Source organism: Anomaloglossus baeobatrachus, chromosome 1, assembly GCF_048569485.1.
Source record: "Anomaloglossus baeobatrachus isolate aAnoBae1 chromosome 1, aAnoBae1.hap1, whole genome shotgun sequence".
NCBI lineage: Eukaryota > Metazoa > Chordata > Amphibia > Anura > Aromobatidae > Anomaloglossus > Anomaloglossus baeobatrachus.
In genome coordinates this window covers 155,938,710-155,959,537 of record NC_134353.1, presented here as the reverse complement: position 1 = coordinate 155,959,537, position 20,828 = coordinate 155,938,710, and the positions used below count along the sequence as shown (strand labels likewise).

The 20,828-nt window shown below is 43.2% G+C and overlaps 1 protein-coding gene across 1 annotated transcript in view; it reads left to right on the top strand.

The window, feature by feature from the left end:
* WWC2 (WW and C2 domain containing 2) overlaps positions 1-20,828 on the top strand; it is a 205,606-nt gene that overhangs the window by 173,472 nt on the left and 11,306 nt on the right. Inside the window, exons 16-19 of the mRNA XM_075347159.1 lie at positions 1,596-1,748; positions 6,792-6,910; positions 11,921-12,107; positions 18,053-18,217. Of these exons, the coding sequence (XP_075203274.1) occupies positions 1,596-1,748; positions 6,792-6,910; positions 11,921-12,107; positions 18,053-18,217 (624 nt within the window). The remainder of the gene's footprint in view (positions 1-1,595; positions 1,749-6,791; positions 6,911-11,920; positions 12,108-18,052; positions 18,218-20,828) is intronic.

Here is a 20,828-nt window from a genome sequence, read left to right as displayed (position 1 = left end):
TTCCAGGTCTCGCATTTACTTTCAGAGCAGCATGCATCTAGATCGTGCACTAAAAATAAAGATAGATGCTAGAATGTATGGGATCCTTCCAGGTATGATGTGCTTTTCTCACGTGATGGCCGAGTGGCGGCGCCTGCAATGATGTGTCCTCCTCTGCTCGTCCTGAGCCTCTTGCTGTATGCAGCAGGAGGCTCAGGATGAGTTGTGCCCCCAATAATGTCTTCCTCTGCTCATCCTGAGTCTCCTGATTCATGATTCAATGAGCTGCGCCCGCAATGTTTCCTCCTCTACCTCCTGCTTCATGAATCCTGATTCTGACCCGCAGACAGCGTCTGTCATTGGCTACAGGCAGACACGGTCACCCAAGCTGGGGCCGTGTCTGACTGCAACCAATCACAGAGGCCAGGATGGCCGGTGGTTGGAAAAGCAGGGAAAGCAGTGCATATGTATGAGCAATGATGAGCGACCCAGGGAAGGCCGCAGGAGCAGCGTACAGCTGCATGGGAACAGCTTACAGCTGCACCAGAGCCTCGGGAAGTATGAAACGCTCGCTTCATTCTTATTTTATTTATTTATTTTTTTAATTTTTGAGTGCCGGATCCGATCAAACACCCGGAATCCCAGGTCCGGCACCCAGGTATCTTAGAAACCGCGCGGATCCGGACTTTTACCGTCTGGGTCCGCCCATCACTAATTATTACGTTAATTGATCGCTTTAACCCAGCCTCAATATTCTGATATTAATTTTGGAAACATTAGTTGGTTGAGATCCTACTGCTTTCATCACAATGGGAATAAAGTTCACTGACTGTTTTCTGACTGAAGGGGATAGCTTTAGAAAGCCTCATAGTACTGCCTTACACAATTCCATGCATGGACTGGCAATGCTCGGTGAACCGGCCAGTCAGTATTTGGCTATGTGCCCACGTTGCGTTGTGTCCCTGCAGAAATTTCTGCAGCGATTTGAAAAGCACACGTGCGCTTCAAATCACTGCAGAAACACTGCATAATGGATGCAGTGAAAAAAAGCCGATTTCATGCGCTCTGGATGCAGCCCCCACCATAGACAGAGCGGGAGCTACATCCAAAGCGCACGGAATAAGTGACATGTTGCTTTTTAGAACGCAGCGATTTGGCAGCATGCAAATCGCTGCATTCTGAAACGCAACATGCGCATGGATTATGCACAATCTTCATAGATTGTGCTCAGGACGCAGGACGCATGCAGTTACACTGCAGTGCAATACGCAGCGTAACTGCACGCAAATACGCAACGTGGGCACAGAGCCTTTCTGCATCTTGATTTCCACTGACATTTGCTTCAAATCCAAAGCAGTATGCGTATTTTTAGAAGTGGTTTTTTTTTTTTTTTTTTATTCAAGCAGACATTGTTTCTGTTGCTGAGGCTTGTCTGTGGGGGGAAAAAATGAAAACAGAAATTTATTCTATTTGACCTGTGTAGAACGGAGGCCCGGGGGCTCTCTGGGAGGTGTTGGCCAAACATCTAAGACATCCAATATATATATAACTTCAAAATGCTGATAGAGGTTTTCATGTGTCCTCTTTTTTAATGTGTTTTTGCCTCAATTGTGCAGGCTGGCATCCAGATCAATCTGCAGGACCTGTCATTTATAAATGAAGTATGTACTCGGTGGCACACGTTGATGCCCTGCAGAGCCATTCATCATCCAAAAGAGACTACTGAGAAGGCAGCATTGGACAAGACACGGCCCGCAGATCTGGATTTGGTAAGTTAATAAAGTTAGCGCTTTTCCAAGCTTCATGATACTCTTTAGATAAAGGAATGTCGCTAAAAATTACTAGACTAATGTATTTAGTAAACAAATTGAAAGTGTATTTAATTTCATAGTTTCTAGCCATATATTGTCTCTGCTGTAAGATGGTGAAGCCAGAACAAGACTGCTTTGCTATATGATGGTAGAAGAGGATAGGGGCGGTGGCACTTAGCTACTGAACATGTGTGACCACCAGCTCTGGATACATTAGGCTGCTTTCACACATCCGGTTTGTGCTGAGCGGCACAATCCGGCTCAAAAACATATGCAACGGATGCGGAGAAAAAATACGCATAAGGTTTTCCATGCGGTTGCATTTTTCCTGCAGAGCGCCGTATTGTGCCGCACAGCAAAAAACGGATGTGTGAAAGCAGCCTTAGGTGGACGTTCTGAGCGCACATCAAAAGAACACCAGTGACTGACGTGCAACAAATATATATCTACAAATCTACACAAAGGAGCGTTGTTTTGTGTCTGATTTCAATAGAACTGTTGCTTAAAAGACAGCCTCTTTAATAAGTTGTACGTTGCATGGGTATTTTTTATTTACGTACATCCATAAGCGTAAGAAATGCTGTATAAATATAGTAAGAGTAACTAAACGTTTTATTTTTCTGTAATTATTTATCAGCCTTTTGCAAAGTTGTGTTTTTTTTATATCCTTCATTACCTAATGTTGCCCTACTCTCCCTAACATTATGCTGTAGTGCTGTTTCAGTGTTCAGTTCGTGGTCCTTTAGAAGCTGCTTCGCAAGATTGTTCTACTTCATTCAAATAATCTTTGTAGGAGACTTTTCTTTTGCTGACCCTATGTGTGAGCAGCAGTTAAAAGCAGCTTCTAAAAGACCTTGAACTGAATATAAAAATGTTATTAAGTCAGTGTTTGGGATAGAAGGAAGCCAAATAAGGTAATGAAGTTTGTTACTAAAGTTCATAACTTTGCAAAGGCTGATCAATCATTGTATTAAAAGTTTGTTTTTCAACTCTAATAATCCAGTCTGCATTGGATTGGAGCACCAAATTGCCACAATATCTAAAATGAAAAAATGCCAATTTAGAAATAAGCATTGTCAAATACAGATCATAAAAGGTCTTGGTGAGTATTGGCATGGGAAGAATTTCCTCTTGAGGTCTGTCCTGTTCTTTTAGTTTTGGTAGGGTAAAACATTGATGGTCTATCCTTGGAAAATTCTGTACCAGAACAATAGCTCAAGATTTGTTGTTTTAACCCCTTCAGCCCCGGGGCACTTTCCGTTTTTGCGTTTTTGTTTTTTGCTCCCCTTCTTCCGAGAGCCGTAACTTTTTTATTTTTCCGTCAATCTTGCCATATGAGGGCTTGTTTTTTGCGGGACAAGTTGTACTTTTAAATGAAACCATAAGTTTTACCATATGGTGTACTGGAAAGCAGCAAAAAAATTCCAAGTGTGGAAAAATTGCAAAAAAAGTGTGATGGCACAATAGTTTTTGGGATGTTTTATTCACGGTGTTCACTATATGGTAAAACTGATTTGTGGGTATGATACCTGAGGTCAGTGCGAGTTTGTAGACACCTAACATGTATAGGTTTACTTTGTATCTAAGGGGTTAAAAAAATTCACAAGTTTGTCCAATAAAAGTGGCGCACGTTTTGCGCCATTTTCCGAAACACGTAGCGTTCTTATTTTTTGGGATCTATGGCTCAGTGACGGCTTATTTTTTGCGTCTCGAGCTGATGTTTCTAATGGTAGCATTTTTGCGCAGATGCTACGTTTTGATCGCCTGTTATTGCATTTTGCGTAAAACTTGCGGCGACCAAAAAACGTAATTTTGGCGTTTGGAATTTTTTTGCCACTACGCCATTTACCAATCAGATTAATTGATTTTATATTTTGATAGATTGGGCATTTCTGAACGCGGCGATACCAAATATGTGTATATTTTTTTTTTTTTTAAACCTTTAATTTTCAATGGGGGGAAAGGGGGGTAATTTCAACTTTTAGGTTTTATGTTTTTTTTTAATTTTTTTAAACTTTTTTTTTACTTTTATTTTACTAGTCCCCCTAGGGGGCTATAGCGATCAGCAATCCGATTGCTGATCGCTATCTGCTGATCACAGCTATACCGCTGTAAACAGCAGAAATAGTCACTTTCTTTTTTCCTCTGCTCCGTGCCGAGGAAGAATGAAAGTGAAACTTCGTAGCACCAGGCGTCATCACATGACCCTGTGCTACGATGGCAACCACCGAACACGTCCGGAGGGGGCGGCGGTAAGTAAAAAAGATGGCCGCGCACATATAGATCTCGCTGCCAGACTTTGGCAGCGAGATCTAAGGGGTTAATGTTCCGGGTGGAATGCGATTCCACTCGGAATATGTAGGCACACATGTCAGCTGTTGAAAACAGCTGATATGTGTGCCGATCCACGCCGCCTGCCCGCGGCAGGGGGCGGGGCTTACCGGGACACGATCCATGACGGAAAGATCCGTCCATGGTCGTGAAGGGGTTAACATAGAAAATGCAATTTTATTTTTTTTTTTTTTTTTTTTTTAAATTCTGATTACATATGCCTGACACCGGATTTGCAAGATTGACAAAAGAAAAAAAAAGACATTTTAAGAACGAATGTATTATTATTTATTTATAAAGTACCATTGATTCCATGGTGCTGTACATGAGAAGAGGTTACGTACAGAATACATATACAAGTTACAATAGACAGATTGGAACAGAGGGAAGAGGACCCTGCCCTTGCGGGCTTACATTCTATAGGTTATTGGGGAGGAGACAGTAGGTGGGGTGTTGGTCGGGCGGCAGTTCTGGCACAGTGGTGATATAGCAGCTGGGGTGGTGGTGAGGCAGTGAGGTCATTGGAGATTATAGGCATTTCTGAATAGATGGGTTTTCAAAATCCGTTTTGAAGCTTGCAAGTGTAGCAGATAATCTGACATGTTGAGGCAGTGAATTCCAGAGGACAGAGGCTACTCTGGAGAAATCTTGGAGACAGTTGCATGAGGAGTGAATGAGTGAGAAAGAGAGGAGGTCTTGGGAGGACCGGAGATTACGTGTTGGAGTGAAGCGGGAGATTAGTTCGGAGATATATGGAGGAGACAGATTATGGACGGCTTTGTAGGTCAATGTTAGTAGTTTGAATCTGATACGGTGGAGGATAGGGAGCTAATGGAGGGATTTGCAGAGAGGAGAAGTGGGGTGGTTGAAGAGATAGGTGGATCAGTCGGGCAGCAGAGTTAAGGATGGACTGTAGAGGTATGAGTGTGTTAGCAGGGAGGCCACAAGGGTGGATGTTGCAGTAATCGAGGCGGGAGATTATGAGGGCATGTATTAGCATTTTTGTAGAATGAGAATTGAGGAAAGGAAGGCTTCTAGAAATGTTTTTGAGTTGAAGACTGCAGGAGGTGGTGAGGGATTGGATGTGTGGTGTGAAGGACAAGGCAGAGTCAAAGGTCACTCTGAAGCATCGAACTTTGGGTACTGGGGGAGAGTGTGATATTTATTGTAATAGATCAGGTGGAGAGTGTAGGTGAGATGGAGGAAATATGATTAGTTCTGTTTTGGCCACATTGAGCTTTAGGAAGCGAGAGGAGATGGAGGATATAGCCGATAGACACTCCGGGATTCTGGACAGCAGAGATGTGACATCTGGACCAGAGAGGTAGATCTGAGTGTCATCAGCATATAGGTGGTACTGAAAGCCATGGGACTTTGAGTTGTCACAGGCCAAATGTATAGATGGAAAAGAGTAAGGGTCCCAGGACAGAGCCTTGAGGGACGCCAACAGAGAGAGGGTGAGATGAAGAGGTTGGGAGTGGGAGACACTAAAAGTGCGATTGGAAAGGTATAAAGAGATCCAAGAGAGGGCAAAGTCTCTGACACCAAGGGAAGAGAGGATCTGTAATAGGAGGGAGTGGTCGACCGTGTCAAAGGCTGAGGACAGGTCTAAAAGGAGGATAATAGAGAAGTGGTTGTTAGCTTTGGCAGTGAGTAACTTTTGATTTTAGTCAGTGCAGTTTCAGTAGAATGATGTGGACGGAAGCCGGACTGTAGGTTGTCAAAGAGAGAGTTAGATGAGAGTTGGGAGGAAAGGTCAGCATGGACGTGCTGTTCAAGCAGCTTTGAAGCGATCGGGAGCAGTGATATGGGGCGATAGCTGGTAGAAGAGGTTGGATCGCGGGAAGGTTTCTTTAGGATGGGTGTGACTATTGCGTGTTTGAAAGCAGAAGGGAAGATACCAGAAGTTAAAGATAGGTTGAAAAGATGGGTTAAGGCTAGAATAAGCATAGGGGTTAGGTTGGGGAGGAAGTGGGATGGAATGGGGTCAAGTGCGCAGGTGGTGAGGTGTGATTTTGACATAAGATGTGCAATTGTATACATTTTTATGTCTTCCCAAGCCTCCTACAAGCCATATCACAATTAAAAAATCATTTCTGTCATTTGGGGCATCAGTTTCTGCCGTTAGTTCCCCATATGACTAGTGCAGTCAGTGATTTTGGTATTTTTTACATTGCAGCATCCTATATTTAGTTAAAAAAAAATGGTCTAGGGGTGAATCTCAAAATGTCATTACTATGAATTTGAGTTATAAAAACATAGTATACAGTTACCCTTTATTTTTTTTGATGGCCATAGCAAAACTCCATATCAAGCTCCTTTAGTCATTGTTTCTATGTTATACCTTGCACATCTACAAGCCATAGAATATCTGTATTAGGAAGAGAGCGTTTCCAAAATCACTTTGTGCCTTTTTTTTTTTTTCTTTATCCATACTTAAAGATGAGAGCAATTGACTCCTGTCATCTGCATGTGACTGGTGTTATTTCAGAGGTTGTGTAATGATTTATTCTGCCGCACTGGCTGATACTAGAAGACAGAAGTCAAACAGAATTTCAATTAAAGATTATGGAGCTGTAGTTAGAATTGCTCTTTTTAATTTCTTTTTTTCCTGCCTGCTTTTCCTTTTCATGATCATCCGCTGACTGCTTTCCCTCGCTTTTCTGCCAGGATGCTGTGTCAGCGTTACTAGAGAGGACATCTGCTGAGCTGCAAGCGGTGGAACAAGAACTAGCCCAAGAAGAAGCCAGTGAGGGTGATCAGGAGCAGATGAGTCCTGCGGAGGAATGGTAATCCGTTAGCTCTTGGCCCCAAATCCTACTAGACAATTCATACTACTATGTAGCCTATAAATCGCCTTATTAACATCTGCATTTAGCAGAGTGGAGCTTTTATATGGCCGTGCTATCTGTGGTTTTATATTCTTGTAACAGAAAAGACGACCATTATCTGTTTTACTGTCTCATTGTACTTTAACTAGGGGGGTGCGGAAACATCCCCCTTATAATTGTCACCCAGAGATGCGTCAAAGTGTACCTGCGACCTCAGTTAAGTCATAATGGGCCCTCGGTCTATGCTTTAATAGTTTAATCTGGAAGTGCACATTTTGTGCAAAATAAAAAAGCACAGGATCACTTAAAAAGGCATAAATTAAAAGAATTGTTCCAAAATCACAGGCTAAAAACACCTATAACTAGACAAAAGAAGGCATAAATGCAATAATGAATTTGGCTGTAAATGTCCAATAAAAAAGCTGGAAAAAAATAATTACCTATAGGCTTATAAGCATTTTTGGTTACTGCCCGAGTCTTGCTAAGCTACATCTCCCATTATTTTGCCAAGGCATACTTCTTGCTTCCCTGTCTCTGGTTTCTGAAAAGCTATGGAGAACATGGGGACATTTCTTTCACAGTCAACACTGTTATTTCCACGAGATTAACTATAACTTGTGCATGAAGTTAGTCATGTTAAAGAAGTTGTCCAGTTACCAATACTGATTTTTTTTTTTTCTGATAAATCTTGCTAATATGTGCCCCTCAACACATCTATTATGTTTTTTCAGCAAAATTACCTTTTATTGTGCTCTAGCAGCACATCTTCATTGCTGGCTCCAGCTCTGATGGGGTTAATCCCTCTTCTGACTTCCTGTGTTCAGTTCCTACAAGTCCCAGAATTCTTTGTGGCTCTAGGGCGGTGTCTAGCTTATCTAACACACCCACTGTGTGTAACACCCCCCCTCAGCTCTCCACCCAAAGTCTCCTCCCTGCCTCTTCCCTGTGTGGATGCACTGAGAGAAATCACAGAGACATCTGAAGCTGCCAGCTCTGCACAGCCAGGGGAGGAAAGTGTGTGTGTGTGTGTGTGTGTGTGTGTGTGTGTGTGTGTGTGTGTGTGTGTGTGTGTGTGTGTGTGTGTGTGTGTGTGTATAATGTGAGTGTGAGTGTGTGTACAGAAATTATGATTATTAGCCGGCGCAACATGTGAAAAAAATAATTGGGGAAAAAAAAGTGACGGGGTGATGAGATTGCTTTTTTCCCCTCTTGCCTAGTCTGTGTGTCGTCCGTATCATCCGCAAACCGCATATGACCGGATCCTGTGGATTAAATGTGCAGCGCATGCAACCGTTATTTTACCGGCTCCTTCTGCAGCGGGACACAGAATTTATCGGCCGGCGCTGGAGTCAGCTGACTCCTGATCTCACAGCCCGCACACGCTGCAATGGCTGCAGGTGGGCTCATTCACATGACCGTTCCGTTTGTCCTGGTCAGTTCCTGTTTTTTTGCGGCCCCACAGACAGGACCATCTTTTCAATGTCTTTTGTGTAGGATCGGATGGTACACGGTTGGCTGGGGCCACACGGGGATTACTGCGATCCCCTTGCATTACACTCGGCTCACGCTCAGTACAGCAGAGCTAAGTGTCATGCGTGTGTCCCTGCGACTGAGGTCCGACTGTGCGAGCAGACCTCAGCTGTGGGGGGCGGTCCGGCACTCGAGGGGTGGGCTAGCACTGAGGAGGGGTGGGAGGGATTTCTCTCCCTCTCTCCTCCGTAGTCCACCGATGTACCAAGTGCAGTGCGATTTTTCTCTCACCCCATACACTTGAATGGGTAAAAGAGAGAGTCTTGCATTACAATTGCAGCATGCTGCGATTGTTTTCTCGGTCCAATTAGGGCTGAGAAAATAATCACTCATGTGCGCTGACACACAGGCTAATATTGGCCCGAGTGGAATGCGTTGTTTTATCGCATTGCACTCTCACTGTTTTTCTCGCCGTGTGGCTTAGACCTTGTTTTGTGTCCCCCTGCATCCATCACCGCATGTGCGGGCTGGAGTTCAGCTGAGTTCAGATGAGCGGACTCCAGTGCTGGACTGAACTCAGGTGACCTCACAGCCTGTACACGCTGCGATGGATGCAGGGGGACACATAACAAGTAATCGGCCGACACTGGAGTCATCTGATTACTTGGGATGAATGAGCAGTAAAATGCTCTGGTGCTCGATGGGCGAAGCCCATGTCAATTTTTTTTTTTAAAAAAATTAAAAATAAAAAAACGAAAAATCACATTGTTTGTGGGCTCCTGCTGCATTTTCTATTGCTAAGGGAAACCCAAGCAGCTACTGGCTGCTAACCTCCGCTGCTTGGTGTTACTTTCACTGGCAATAGAAATCCAGGGAAGCATTTTTTTTTCTATAAAGGTTTTTACCTGAAAACGTTTTTAAAAAAAATTACGTGGGCTTCGCCATATTTTTTGTACGCTAGCCAGGTACAGCAGGCAGTACAGCTGCCCCCAACCCCCAGCTGCCTATTTGAACCCGGCTGGGAACCAAAAATATAGAGCCCTTTTTTTTTCATGTATTTCATAAAAAAAAAAATGACGTGGGCTTCGCCGAATTTTTGAGTCCAGCCAGGTACAACTAGGCAGCTGGGGATTGGAATCCGCAGTGCAGGGTGCCCAAACTTTCTGGGGCCCCCACTGCGAATTGCAGTCCACAGCCGCCCCAGAAAATGGCTCTTTCATAGAAGCGCCATCTTCTGGCGCTGTATCCAACTCTTCCAGTGGCCCTGGTGGCAGGTAGCACGCTGGGTAATAAGGGGTTAATACCAGCTATGTTTTACCAGCTGGTATAAAGCCCGAGATTCTTAATGTCAGGCCAAGTTTGACCTGGCCATTAAGAATCTCCAATAAAGGGTTTAAATAAATAAAAAAAAAAAAGACACTACACAGAGAAAAATACTTTATTAGAAATAAATACACAGACACAGTAGCGACTCCATGTTTATTACTCCCTCCACAATGGAGAGATTTCTGTACTGACCATGCCAGGAGAGAGCGAGGGGGGGAGGAAAAGAGAGCGAGGGGAGGAAAAGAGAGCGAGGGGGGGAGGAAAAGAGAGCGAGGGGGGGGGGGGAGGAAAAGAGAGCGAGGGGGGGGAGGAAAAGAGAGTGAGAGGGAAAAGAGGGGGGGCAGAAGAGAGGGGGGCAGAGGTGCTCTGTCACCAACTGTCTCCACTCTGTGACTTGTGGTGCAGGTGACAGAGTGCAGACAGTTGGTCCCATGCAGCAGGACAGATGGCAGAGCACAGCGGTGACATGCCTGTCAGTGTCTTGCTGCGTCCTGCAGTGCTGCTGGGAGGAGCCCATGATCACACTGCCCGACACTGGCCGCTCTCCTGACATCGCAGCAGAGCGGGCGGGTGGAGAGTGTGAGCACATACTTATGTGCAAGGGGGGATTTCAGCTGAAGAACCCCCCTGTACTGCACACTGGCGCCCCGTGCCTCACCATCTGCAGGACGCTTAGCCGGCTCCACACGTCCTCCGGCTCCTCCCCTCGATGCTGGGCTGTGATGTGCGGTAGTCACTGCCCACAGCCCTGTCACTCAATCTGAGTGGTGCCAGCCTCCTCTGACGTACCCGTCAAGTTTGAGAGCCCGGATACTGCCACAGCTCCAGGGGGTCATGTGACAGGTACTGAGCGTGCAGGATAGCGCCGCTCAGTGCCAGAAATGGAAACAGAAGCCAATGAAGAAGATGCATATAATGGTAAGTAAAACTCATACAGAAAATTAAAAAAATGGGTGAACCACCCCTTTAAGTCACATCCGAACATTTCCAATTTGGCTAGGAATGTGGCCTGTAAAAGCACAGGTTTAAGAGTTACCTTAAAGGGAATATGTCAGCATGTTTTTGCTACCTCATTTGAGAGCAGCATGATGTAGGCAAGGAGACTCTGAATCCAACGATGTATCAATTAGATGGCTTGGTGCAGCCGTTCTGATGCAATTAGTTCTTTTAGATTTAGCGGAGCTAGTGAGCTTCCCTGACTACACCAGGCTCTCAGTAGAGATTGCACACTGACAGTCAGGTGTCAATCAGAGGAGGGGGGGTGCCGTGCCATGCTTGTGACATTGTAGTCCAGGAATGATGATCACTAGGTGATAAAGCCTTTTGTTTATGTAAGCAAAAGCACAATCCTAAGGAGAGAGGCATAATTGATTTGTTGGTTGTTTTGTTTTTTTTTAACCCCTACAGTTTGCTGTCCTTAGATTACATAGCAAAAACCTGCTGACATATTCCCTTTAAGGTAACTCTTAAAGCTGTACTTTTACAGGCCACATTCCTGTCAAAGCCGAAATGTTAGGCTAAGACCTAACATGACTAATTTCATGCACAGGTTATAGTTAATCTCGTTGAAATAAGTGTTGAGTGTGAAAGAAATGTCCCCATGTTCTCCATAGCTTTTCAGAAACCAGAGACAGGGAAGAAAGAAGTATGCCATGGCACTATCATGGTAGAGGTAGCTTAGCAAGAGGCGGGCAGTAACCAAAAATGCTGAGAAGCCTATTGCTACTTTTTTTCCAGCTTTTTTATTGGACATTTACAGCCCAATTCATTATTGTATTTATGCCTTCTTTGTCTAGTTTTAGGTGTTTTTAGCCTTTGTCATTTTGGAACAATTCTTGTAATTCATGCCTTTTTAAGCAATCATGTGCTTGTTTTCTTTTAATCTTGCACGAAGTGTATGCACCTCATATAACCAAGGTAGTGTACTAAAGTAACTTCACACCTACAAGGCAGGTTTTTAGTCCCAGTCTGTGCGATGTTTTCAGTTTCACAAATTTAATGAACCAGAAGTAGAATGGAGGCTCAAAAAGGTTATGCGCTAATGTTGCTGTAGAACATGAAAGGGACCCTCCATTATGTCTTATCTATTGTCGTTATGACTGGTTTGTGTTAGATGATGAATGCTGACATACAGTTCTAGCTTTCTCAAACTCTTCATACTACGGTGTATAGGATAGAAATACCCACACAGGAATCGTTTGATGCCCTGGATGAACATTGCGCCACAGAACTTCTGGATGACTATTACTCCCCGCCACTGAGTGATAACCCAGGAGAGGCGCATGGTGAACCCTACGAGGGAACGAATAGCTGGGATCCTACCGCCACTGCTTCACCTGCTGCTGAGCTTCCAACCCTGGTAAATGCTTATATGCACTTTAATAAACTGTTGCATGCAACAGCAGGCCACACATGCCTTAGGGTATGTATGTTGCGTGTTTGCAGCTGTTTTTTCCTGCAGCAGTGAAGCTGCATATAAAGTGTGAGTTTTTGTTGCCATTTCACATGCATTTCTGCAGTGTTCCTCTAGTGTTTTATCGGAGCCCCACTGATCTGATATAAAGGGAACCTGTCACCAGGTTGTCCCCATTTAAAGTATTGAAGGCACCTATACGCCCTCTGTAACGGAATTGTAGAATGCTGTGTGTTTGTGTGTATGTATGTGCAATATGTGTATGGATATGTGTGTATATATATATGTATGTATGTGTGTGTGTATATATATATATATATATATATATATATATATATATATATATAAAAAGCGAAAAAGGACAAAGTGTAGAATCATTGCTTATTCTAATTGACTAAACCCAAATTGCAATAGTATTGACCAGAGGAGAAAACTGGGAATCATAGTCTGCACATATAATAAGAATGCGTCAAAGCTAAAATCTTGCATTAAATAAGTTTTTTTTTTATTTTTCCACGAAAAATTAATAGCAAGATTATATCACATTTAATAATATATGAATCACATATAGATTTATACAAGGGGGGAACCTGACATAATGCACTAAGGTCCGACACCAAACATGGGAAAATTTCAATATCCTATAATATTCACAAAAGAAGGCCTCACATAGGTTACAATCATCAAGGACATATAGTCCAATATCAAAGACATAAATACCTTGTGGGCATTCAGAGTATCAATGAGGATAGATATACATGCTGCCGTAGGAGTAGGGGAATTTCAGACAGTCATTATAGTGACCAAATCACAGGGTAAAGCAAGTTATTCCCCGACACAACATGCAGCAATACAAAGGTTAAACATAATTACCCATGTTCAGGTGGATGCCAGTGTGGAAAACGTGCCCCGACGCGCACGTTTCGTTAGCTTCCTCGGGGGGCCGTGGTGTAATATGTGCATCTTAGAGCGGCTGGTTTAAATGCAAGAAGGGGGTACACGTGGCGGCGCTTGATTGGACGCGCGGGAGGTGTATACTCCCGACAGAGGGACGCGTCATTGGGCATTCCCGGAAGTGACGCGGGTGTTTACTGTGTCGTCACACAGACACCCGCGTCACACCGTACGGAAGCCGGCAGACGCAGGCATGTAGGGAACAACACCGCGCACGCACCGCCACGGGCACCGCGATGCTGGATAAGGTATCAGGACTGACAACCGCACATTGTAAGAACAATCAAGTTACATCATAATCATATATAGCCAAAGAGAGGTAATCTTACTGAATCAAGTGGACACACAGCGCTATCAAAACATATATCAAACAACACCATTACAGCATTGTGGATACCAAATGATGCATATATCATCATATATTAAATATGTACATTACATATCATATGTAGTACAATAATTTCATATGACTAAATAGAATCGCGATCTTATTTATTAATCCAGAAATATCCCCTGACTACGGTTGTGGCTAGGTCATCATAGGTGCATGCAGCCATGTAAAAAATATTTCACCAGGTATTGAATATACAAAGGGAAAGTGATTCCCAAAACATATAATTATCAAATACATGTGTCATACGGCAGAAACATTAAAATTACATTTAAAGTTAAACTAAATGCACGCCAAGGGATCCAAGGGACAACTTGCAAAAAGATGAAGAGAGAATCCCTTCTTTACAGAGATATATTCATACGATCTTAGTCCGTCATAGTAGAATTTATTGATGAACAAGATGAGATGCGGCTTGATTGCTTCACAATTCGCCTAGATTACTTGGAAGAAATATGGCAGTCCGAATTATCAAGGAGAAACCTACGCCCAAAAAAATATTTTTGGAAAAGAAAAAAGACCTACAAAAAACACAAAACACAAAAATTAAAAATGAAGCCAAAGGCAACAGGAACAATTAAGTCCAACAATCAACCAGAAGACAGGAATCTAGCGGATCAAAGAAAGGAGGCAAACGACAATTGTTCATTTAGCCCGCCAGGAGACATAGTCCCTAGCGTGACTATCCACCTGCAGTCAAGCCGTGCCAAGGCTTGTTTAAAATTACCGCCTCTTGCGCCCAGGTGGAGTTTATCAATACCGCGAACTCTAAGAGAAGATGGGTCACAGTCGTGATATACCTTAAAATGTCGGGGGATGGTCTTGAGGGAATCCAGACTGACCACATCCCTTGCAGCTATAATATCACGCCCGTGCTCCCGCGTGCGTATGCGGAGCTGCCTAGATGTTAAGCCTACATAGGCTAGATTGCATCCGCATCTTGCTAGATAGATTACATAATCCGTGCTGCAAGAGATGTAATGCCTAATCCTGTATTCCCTCAGACCATCCGCCGATGCAAATACAAAGGCCCTTTCAATATTAGTGCATGATAACCAAGAACCACAGGGAAAGCAGCCCCATCGTGGTTTCCCTGTATTAAAGGGAAGAGTAGCGCGATGGACATAATGGCTGTGAACCAACATGTCCCTGAGGTTCTTGCTCCTTCTGGCAGTCATAAGTGGTCGATCTGGAAGGACCCTTCCCAAAGATGGCTCTGTGCGTAAAACCGACCAATGCTTATCGAGAATACGCCTAATTTCCCCCCACTGATTATTATACGTAGAGATAAATCTAATCACTGGAGATGGAGACTTAGATTTGAAAGAAGATGTAAGTAGTTGGCTCCTTGGGGTAGATCTAGCCCGGGAGTGGCCCTGTTTGATATTACGCGAGCTATATCCCCTGTTTCTGAACCGCTGGGAGAGGTCTCTCGCCTGGGCATCAAAAGTACAGTCTGAGGAGCATATCCTTTTAAGTCTTAAAAATTGTCCCGTAGGTATCGCCCTGATGGTTGAGGGCAAATGGGAAGATGTTGCGTGTAAGAGACTATTGACTGAGGTTTCCTTCCTAAAAACGTCAGTTTGGATAGCTCCATCAGACTGCACAAATACCCTGATGTCCAAAAAGTCCATGGTCTCACTGTCACTCCTGAAGGTCAGCCTGACATTCCGATTATTAGAATTTAATTCAGAAAAGAAAGAAAAAAGTTCAGGATCGGTTCCCCCCCAGATGATGAAGACATCGTCAATATAACGCAGCCAGTACTGCACATGGGAGGCGGCCCAGGCGCCGTCACCGAAAATCTCCCTCTCCCAATAGCCGAGAAATAGATTTGCGTATGACGGCGCGCAGGCCGCGCCCATTGCAGTACCGCATTTCTGGAGGAAAAACTGATCCTTGAACAAAAAGAAATTATGTGTCAGGATGAACTCCAGGAGCTCAAGCACGAGATCCTGTAAATGGACATCCCAGCGGCTCGATCGCAGGTAGAATCTAGCTGCTTCAAGGCCATCATTGTGTTGGATACAGGAGTAGAGGGCCTCCACATCTGCTGCTACCAAGATGGAACCAGTCCTTGATGATTGTAACCTATGTGAGGCCTTCTTTTGTGAATATTATAGGATATTGAAATTTTCCCATGTTTGGTGTCGGACCTTAGTGCATTATGTCAGGTTCCCCCCTTGTATAAATCTATATGTGATTCATATATTATTAAATGTGATATAATCTTGCTATTAATTTTTCTTGGAAAAATAAAAAAACTTATTTAATGCAAGATTTTAGCTTTGACGCATTCTTATTATATGTGCAGACTATGATTCCCATATATATATATATATATATATATATATATATATATATATATATATATATATATATATATATATATATATATATATATATATATATATATATATATATATATATAAATATATATATATAAATATATATATATAAATATATATATATATATATATATATATATATATATATATATATATATATATATATATATATATATATATAATAAAGTAGTCCACTACGCGAAGCAAAAAAAATAGCTTTTATTATACTCTACTTCGGGGCAGTCCTGTTCTTGATCTGGCACCTGCTCTCTTCTTGCGATTGCTGTCCTCTTTCCCCACTTTGGGTGGAAAATGCATTCCACATCATCCACACAATGTTCTCCATCGCGCTCCTAAGCACGCGCATTTCTCTCTGCCATTCTGAGGTCAATGCAAAGTACTGTAGTGCGCAGGCGCTATTTGGCCTTTCCCCGCACATGCGCACTACAGTACTTTGCTCTGTCCTCAGCTGGGCAGAGAGAAGGAGCACAATGGAGAACACTGTGGATATGATGTAGGAGGACGGCAATCGCAGGAAAAGAGCAGAGATAGCCATCGGATTGGACTGCTACAAAGGTGAGTATAATAAAAGCTATTTTTTTTTATCCTTACAGAGTGGATTGTTGCAGCATTGTAGAATGCTGTATATGAGGGCTTATAGGTGTTGGCCATACTTTTTATGGGGAAAACCTGGGTCAGGTTCCCGTTTAATGACCTATCCTAAGGATTAAGGCCACGTCACACTAAGCAACATCGCTAGCAACATCGCTGCTGAGGAACAACTTTTGTGACGTAGCAGCGATGTTGCTAGCGATGTTGTTGTGTGTGACATCCAGCAACAACCTGGCCCCTGCTGTGAGGTCGTTGGTTGTTGCTGAATGTCCTGGACCATTTTTTAGTTGTTGTTCTCCCACTGTGAAGCACACATCGCTGTGTGTGACAGCGACAGAGCAACAACTGAATGTGCAGTGAGCAGGGAGCCGCTCTCACACTGCCAGTGCCGGCTCCCTACTCTCTGCACACGTAGCCGGAGTACACATCGGGTAATTAACCCGATGTGTACTTAACCCGATGTGTACTGTGGCTAGGAGTGCAGGGAACAGGAGCCGGCACTGGCAGTGTGAGAGCGGCGGACGCTGGTAACGAAGGTAAATATCGGGTAACCAAGGTAAGGGCTTCTTGGTTACCCGATGTTTACCGTGGTTACCAGTATCCGCAGAAGCCGGCTGCCTGCACACGTAGCAGAGTACACATTGGGTAATTAACCCGATGTGTCCTGTGGCTAGGTGTGCAGGGAGCCAGCGCTAAGCGGTGTGCGCTGGTAACCAAGGTAAATATCGGGTTGTTTACTTGATATTTACCTTGGTTACCAAGCGCAGCATCGCTTCCACACGTCGCTGCTGGCTGGGGGCTGGTCACTGGTTGCTGGTGAGATCTGCCTGTGTGACAGCTCACCAGCAACTTGTGTAGCGACGCTCCAGCGATCCCTGCCAGGTCAGGTTGCTGGTGGGATCAATGGAGCGTCGCTTAGTGTGACATCTCACCAGCGACCTCCTAGCAACTTACCAGCGATCCCTATCAGGTTGTATCGTTGTTGGGATCGCTGGTAAGTTGTTTAGTGTGACTGGGCCATTAGTCTTCAAGATCTAAGTAGTGCACAACCTCTTTGATTACTGAATCGATTATATGAAATACTAACCACTGGTTATCATGTAATCTCATTGGAAGCCAAGTCCTAGTCAATATGCGTTTCAGCTTCTCTCTGCTTTATTTAACAGCTTTGCCTCTTGATGTGAAATTCAGATACATTATACGGTGGTTAAATAAAGGATCAGACATATAAATATTAATCTGAAGGCCATGCAAGGTCTGTAAAGTGAAGAAGTGCAGACATTTTAGTTCTCTCCAAGCTGAATATCCTCATGTTCCCTTAGGCAGATTTCAATATAGAAATTAATGGTAAAAAGTTTCAAAATGTAGTGAACCCCATTCCCACCGACGCCAACTGTGAGTGGGAATAAACAATCAATTCTGTTTTCTTGCATTTTTCACAGTTTAGACAAATGACATTTTTTTCCACTTGGCAAATGTTTTATTAATTTTTTTTTTGTTCTCCTACAAATATATTTGTACAGATTTGATGAATTAAGACCTGTTTTTTTTTTTGTTTTTTTTTTTTCTCTCTGCTGGGATCAAAGGTCGACAAAGAAACAAATACAGAAGAAGCGATTCACGAAAATATTTCTGTCCGACCCAAGGATAGGAGTAGCCTTGGATCAAGACAGCGACCGTTTGTGCGAAACAGTATGATCGTCCGGTCCCAAACATTCTCTCCAGGAGAGAAGAATCAGTACATCTGTAGGGTAAGATGGAAATATCACTCAATAGAAGAACTTCTAATATAAGTCATTTATAGCCTGTATCTCTGAAGCTGGCCATACATGTGAGTGAGATCCTGCATTTCAAGCTTTTTTTTGGGTGGTGTACTGATTTCATGTAATCCCTTTTTAATACTTAATGGGTATTCCCATCTCCAAGATCCTATCCCAATATGATGTAAGTGTAATAATAATATTAGCAAATATCTCCAATTAGAAATATAGTATAATTTTCCTGATTGACTAAGTAGCTTCCTTCATGTTCAGGGCATTGCAGGACTTTAGGTATACATGGTTATGACCACGCATATAGTCACAGTTATTTGCTAGTGCTCATAACCATGGATTCCTAAGGTCCTGCAATGCCCTGCACATGAAGTAAGCAGCACAGTGAATCAGGAGAACTATACTTCATTTCTGATTGGAGGTAATTGCTAATATTCTCATTATTACAACAAACAAAGAAGATTGGTCCTGCACCACTGCGTGTAACACTGCAGTACCGCATGTGCCTGGAGGCAAGCTGTGATCGGTCCAAATCCAACTCTGGGTGCCCGTCACAAAACAAGATCCATGAAGCGGCAAGGTAAGAAAATAGACCGCACTTCTCCGCTGTGCTGGAAATCTTTTTATTCAAAAACGTGCAGGGTGAAAGGCTGGAGGTAACCTGTACGCCAGCTCCTAGAAGAGGACGACGGGCGTTTCGCCTATTGATTAGGTGGACCCGTGGAAGCCTAATCAATAGGCAAAACGGCTGTCGTCCTCTTCTAGGAGCTGGCGTACAGGTTACCTCCAGCCTTTTACCCTGCACGTTATTGAATAAAAAGATTTCCAGCACAGAGGAGAAGTGCGGTCTATTTTCTTACCTTGCCATTCTTATTATTACACCTACTACCTATTGGGATAGGATCTTGGAGATGGGAAAATACCCCTTAAAACTAAATCCAAGTACTTGAGGGTTTAGAAATACTGTTGTTGGGTTACAACTGTTTGGATGGGAGTTGCATAGAGGTGGCTATATAGGTTTCAGATATTTGTTGCCAGATGTAGGCAACACATCTGCTGATAATCTAATGCTACAAGATACTTTAATGATAAAGACACAATAACACTTGGATACTTGGGACTGATGGGTTCTCCGGGACCAAGGTCTGGGACTAAGGCTGGCCATACATGTCAGATGGACAACTGCCATCTCAGGCAACACTCCCATACACCGGAGCTCTTGGTCGGCTGAGCGCTCCTGTGTTCTCCTATTAGAAAACCCCGCCAACTGATAATGTGAATAACTGATTGTAATCGGACATGCGCGATCGACATTTCTTATGACCTTCAGTTGGATGGATCCTCCATACACATTAGACAGTCATCCAGACCTGTTGCTATCGATAGGTTCAGCCAAAATTAGTTAAATGTGTATGGGGGCCTTAAAGTTTTAATAACCAATCGGTATGAATCCGATATCTTTCCAGTGAGCTCATATCTGCTCTGGTAGGAAGAAAGGTATGAGGAGGAGCCCCTGGCTACTGCCAAGAACCGCAGCTTAAAGGAAAGAGAGATAACCAGCAGGACATTACTGACATCCAACTGTTGCCAAAACCGATATAAGCTGCTTGGTTGTGGTGGTGCTGCTGGGTGGGTGACCCCCAACAGTCCCATATTGATAACCTATCTTATTGATGGGTCATCAGTATTGAAGAAGTTGCCCAGCACTATTTATGTTGTATTTAAGCACCTTAATTTAATATAAATACCAACATCCTTATAGATATATTTTATCATTTCTATCTAACTTGTTTTAAAAGCAACTTATGTTTCTAAAGGGCTTTTTTCAAGAAATTGTTGATAGTTAAATTAAAGGCGTTATCCGTTTTGGACAATCCCTACTAGACAATAGGCTGATTCCAGCTGAAACCTGGGGCTCTTAAGCAGAGGGCACCTTGTACTCTACACCGTGTGCAGAATTATTAGGCAAGTTGTATTTTAGAGGATTTTTTTTATTATTATTGATCAACAACTATGTTTTCAATCAACCCAAAAGACTCATAAATATCAAAGCTTAATATATTTGGAAGTTGGAGTGGGTTTTTTTTAGATTTGGCTATCTTAGGAGGATATCTGTTTGTGCAGGTAACTATTACTGTGCAGAATTATTAGCCAACTTAATAAAAACCAAATATATTTCCATCTCACTTGTTTATTTTCACCAGGTAAACCAATACAACTGCACAAAATTTAGAAATAAACATTTCTGACATGCAAAAACAAAACCCCATAACATTAGTGACCAATATAGCCACCTTTCTTTATGATGACACTCAACGGCCTACAATTCATAGATTCTGTCAGTTGCTTGATCTGTTTACAATCAACATTGCGTGCAGCAGCCACCACAGCCTCCCAGACACTGTTCCGAGAGGTGTACTGTTTTCCCTCCCTGTAGATCTCACATTTTATGAGGGACTACAGGTTCTCTAAGGGGTTCAGATCAGGTGAACAAGGGGGCCATGTCATTATTTTTTAGACCTTTACTGGCCAGCCACGCTGTGGAGTAGTTGGATGCATGCGATGGAGCATTGTCCTGCATGAAAATCAT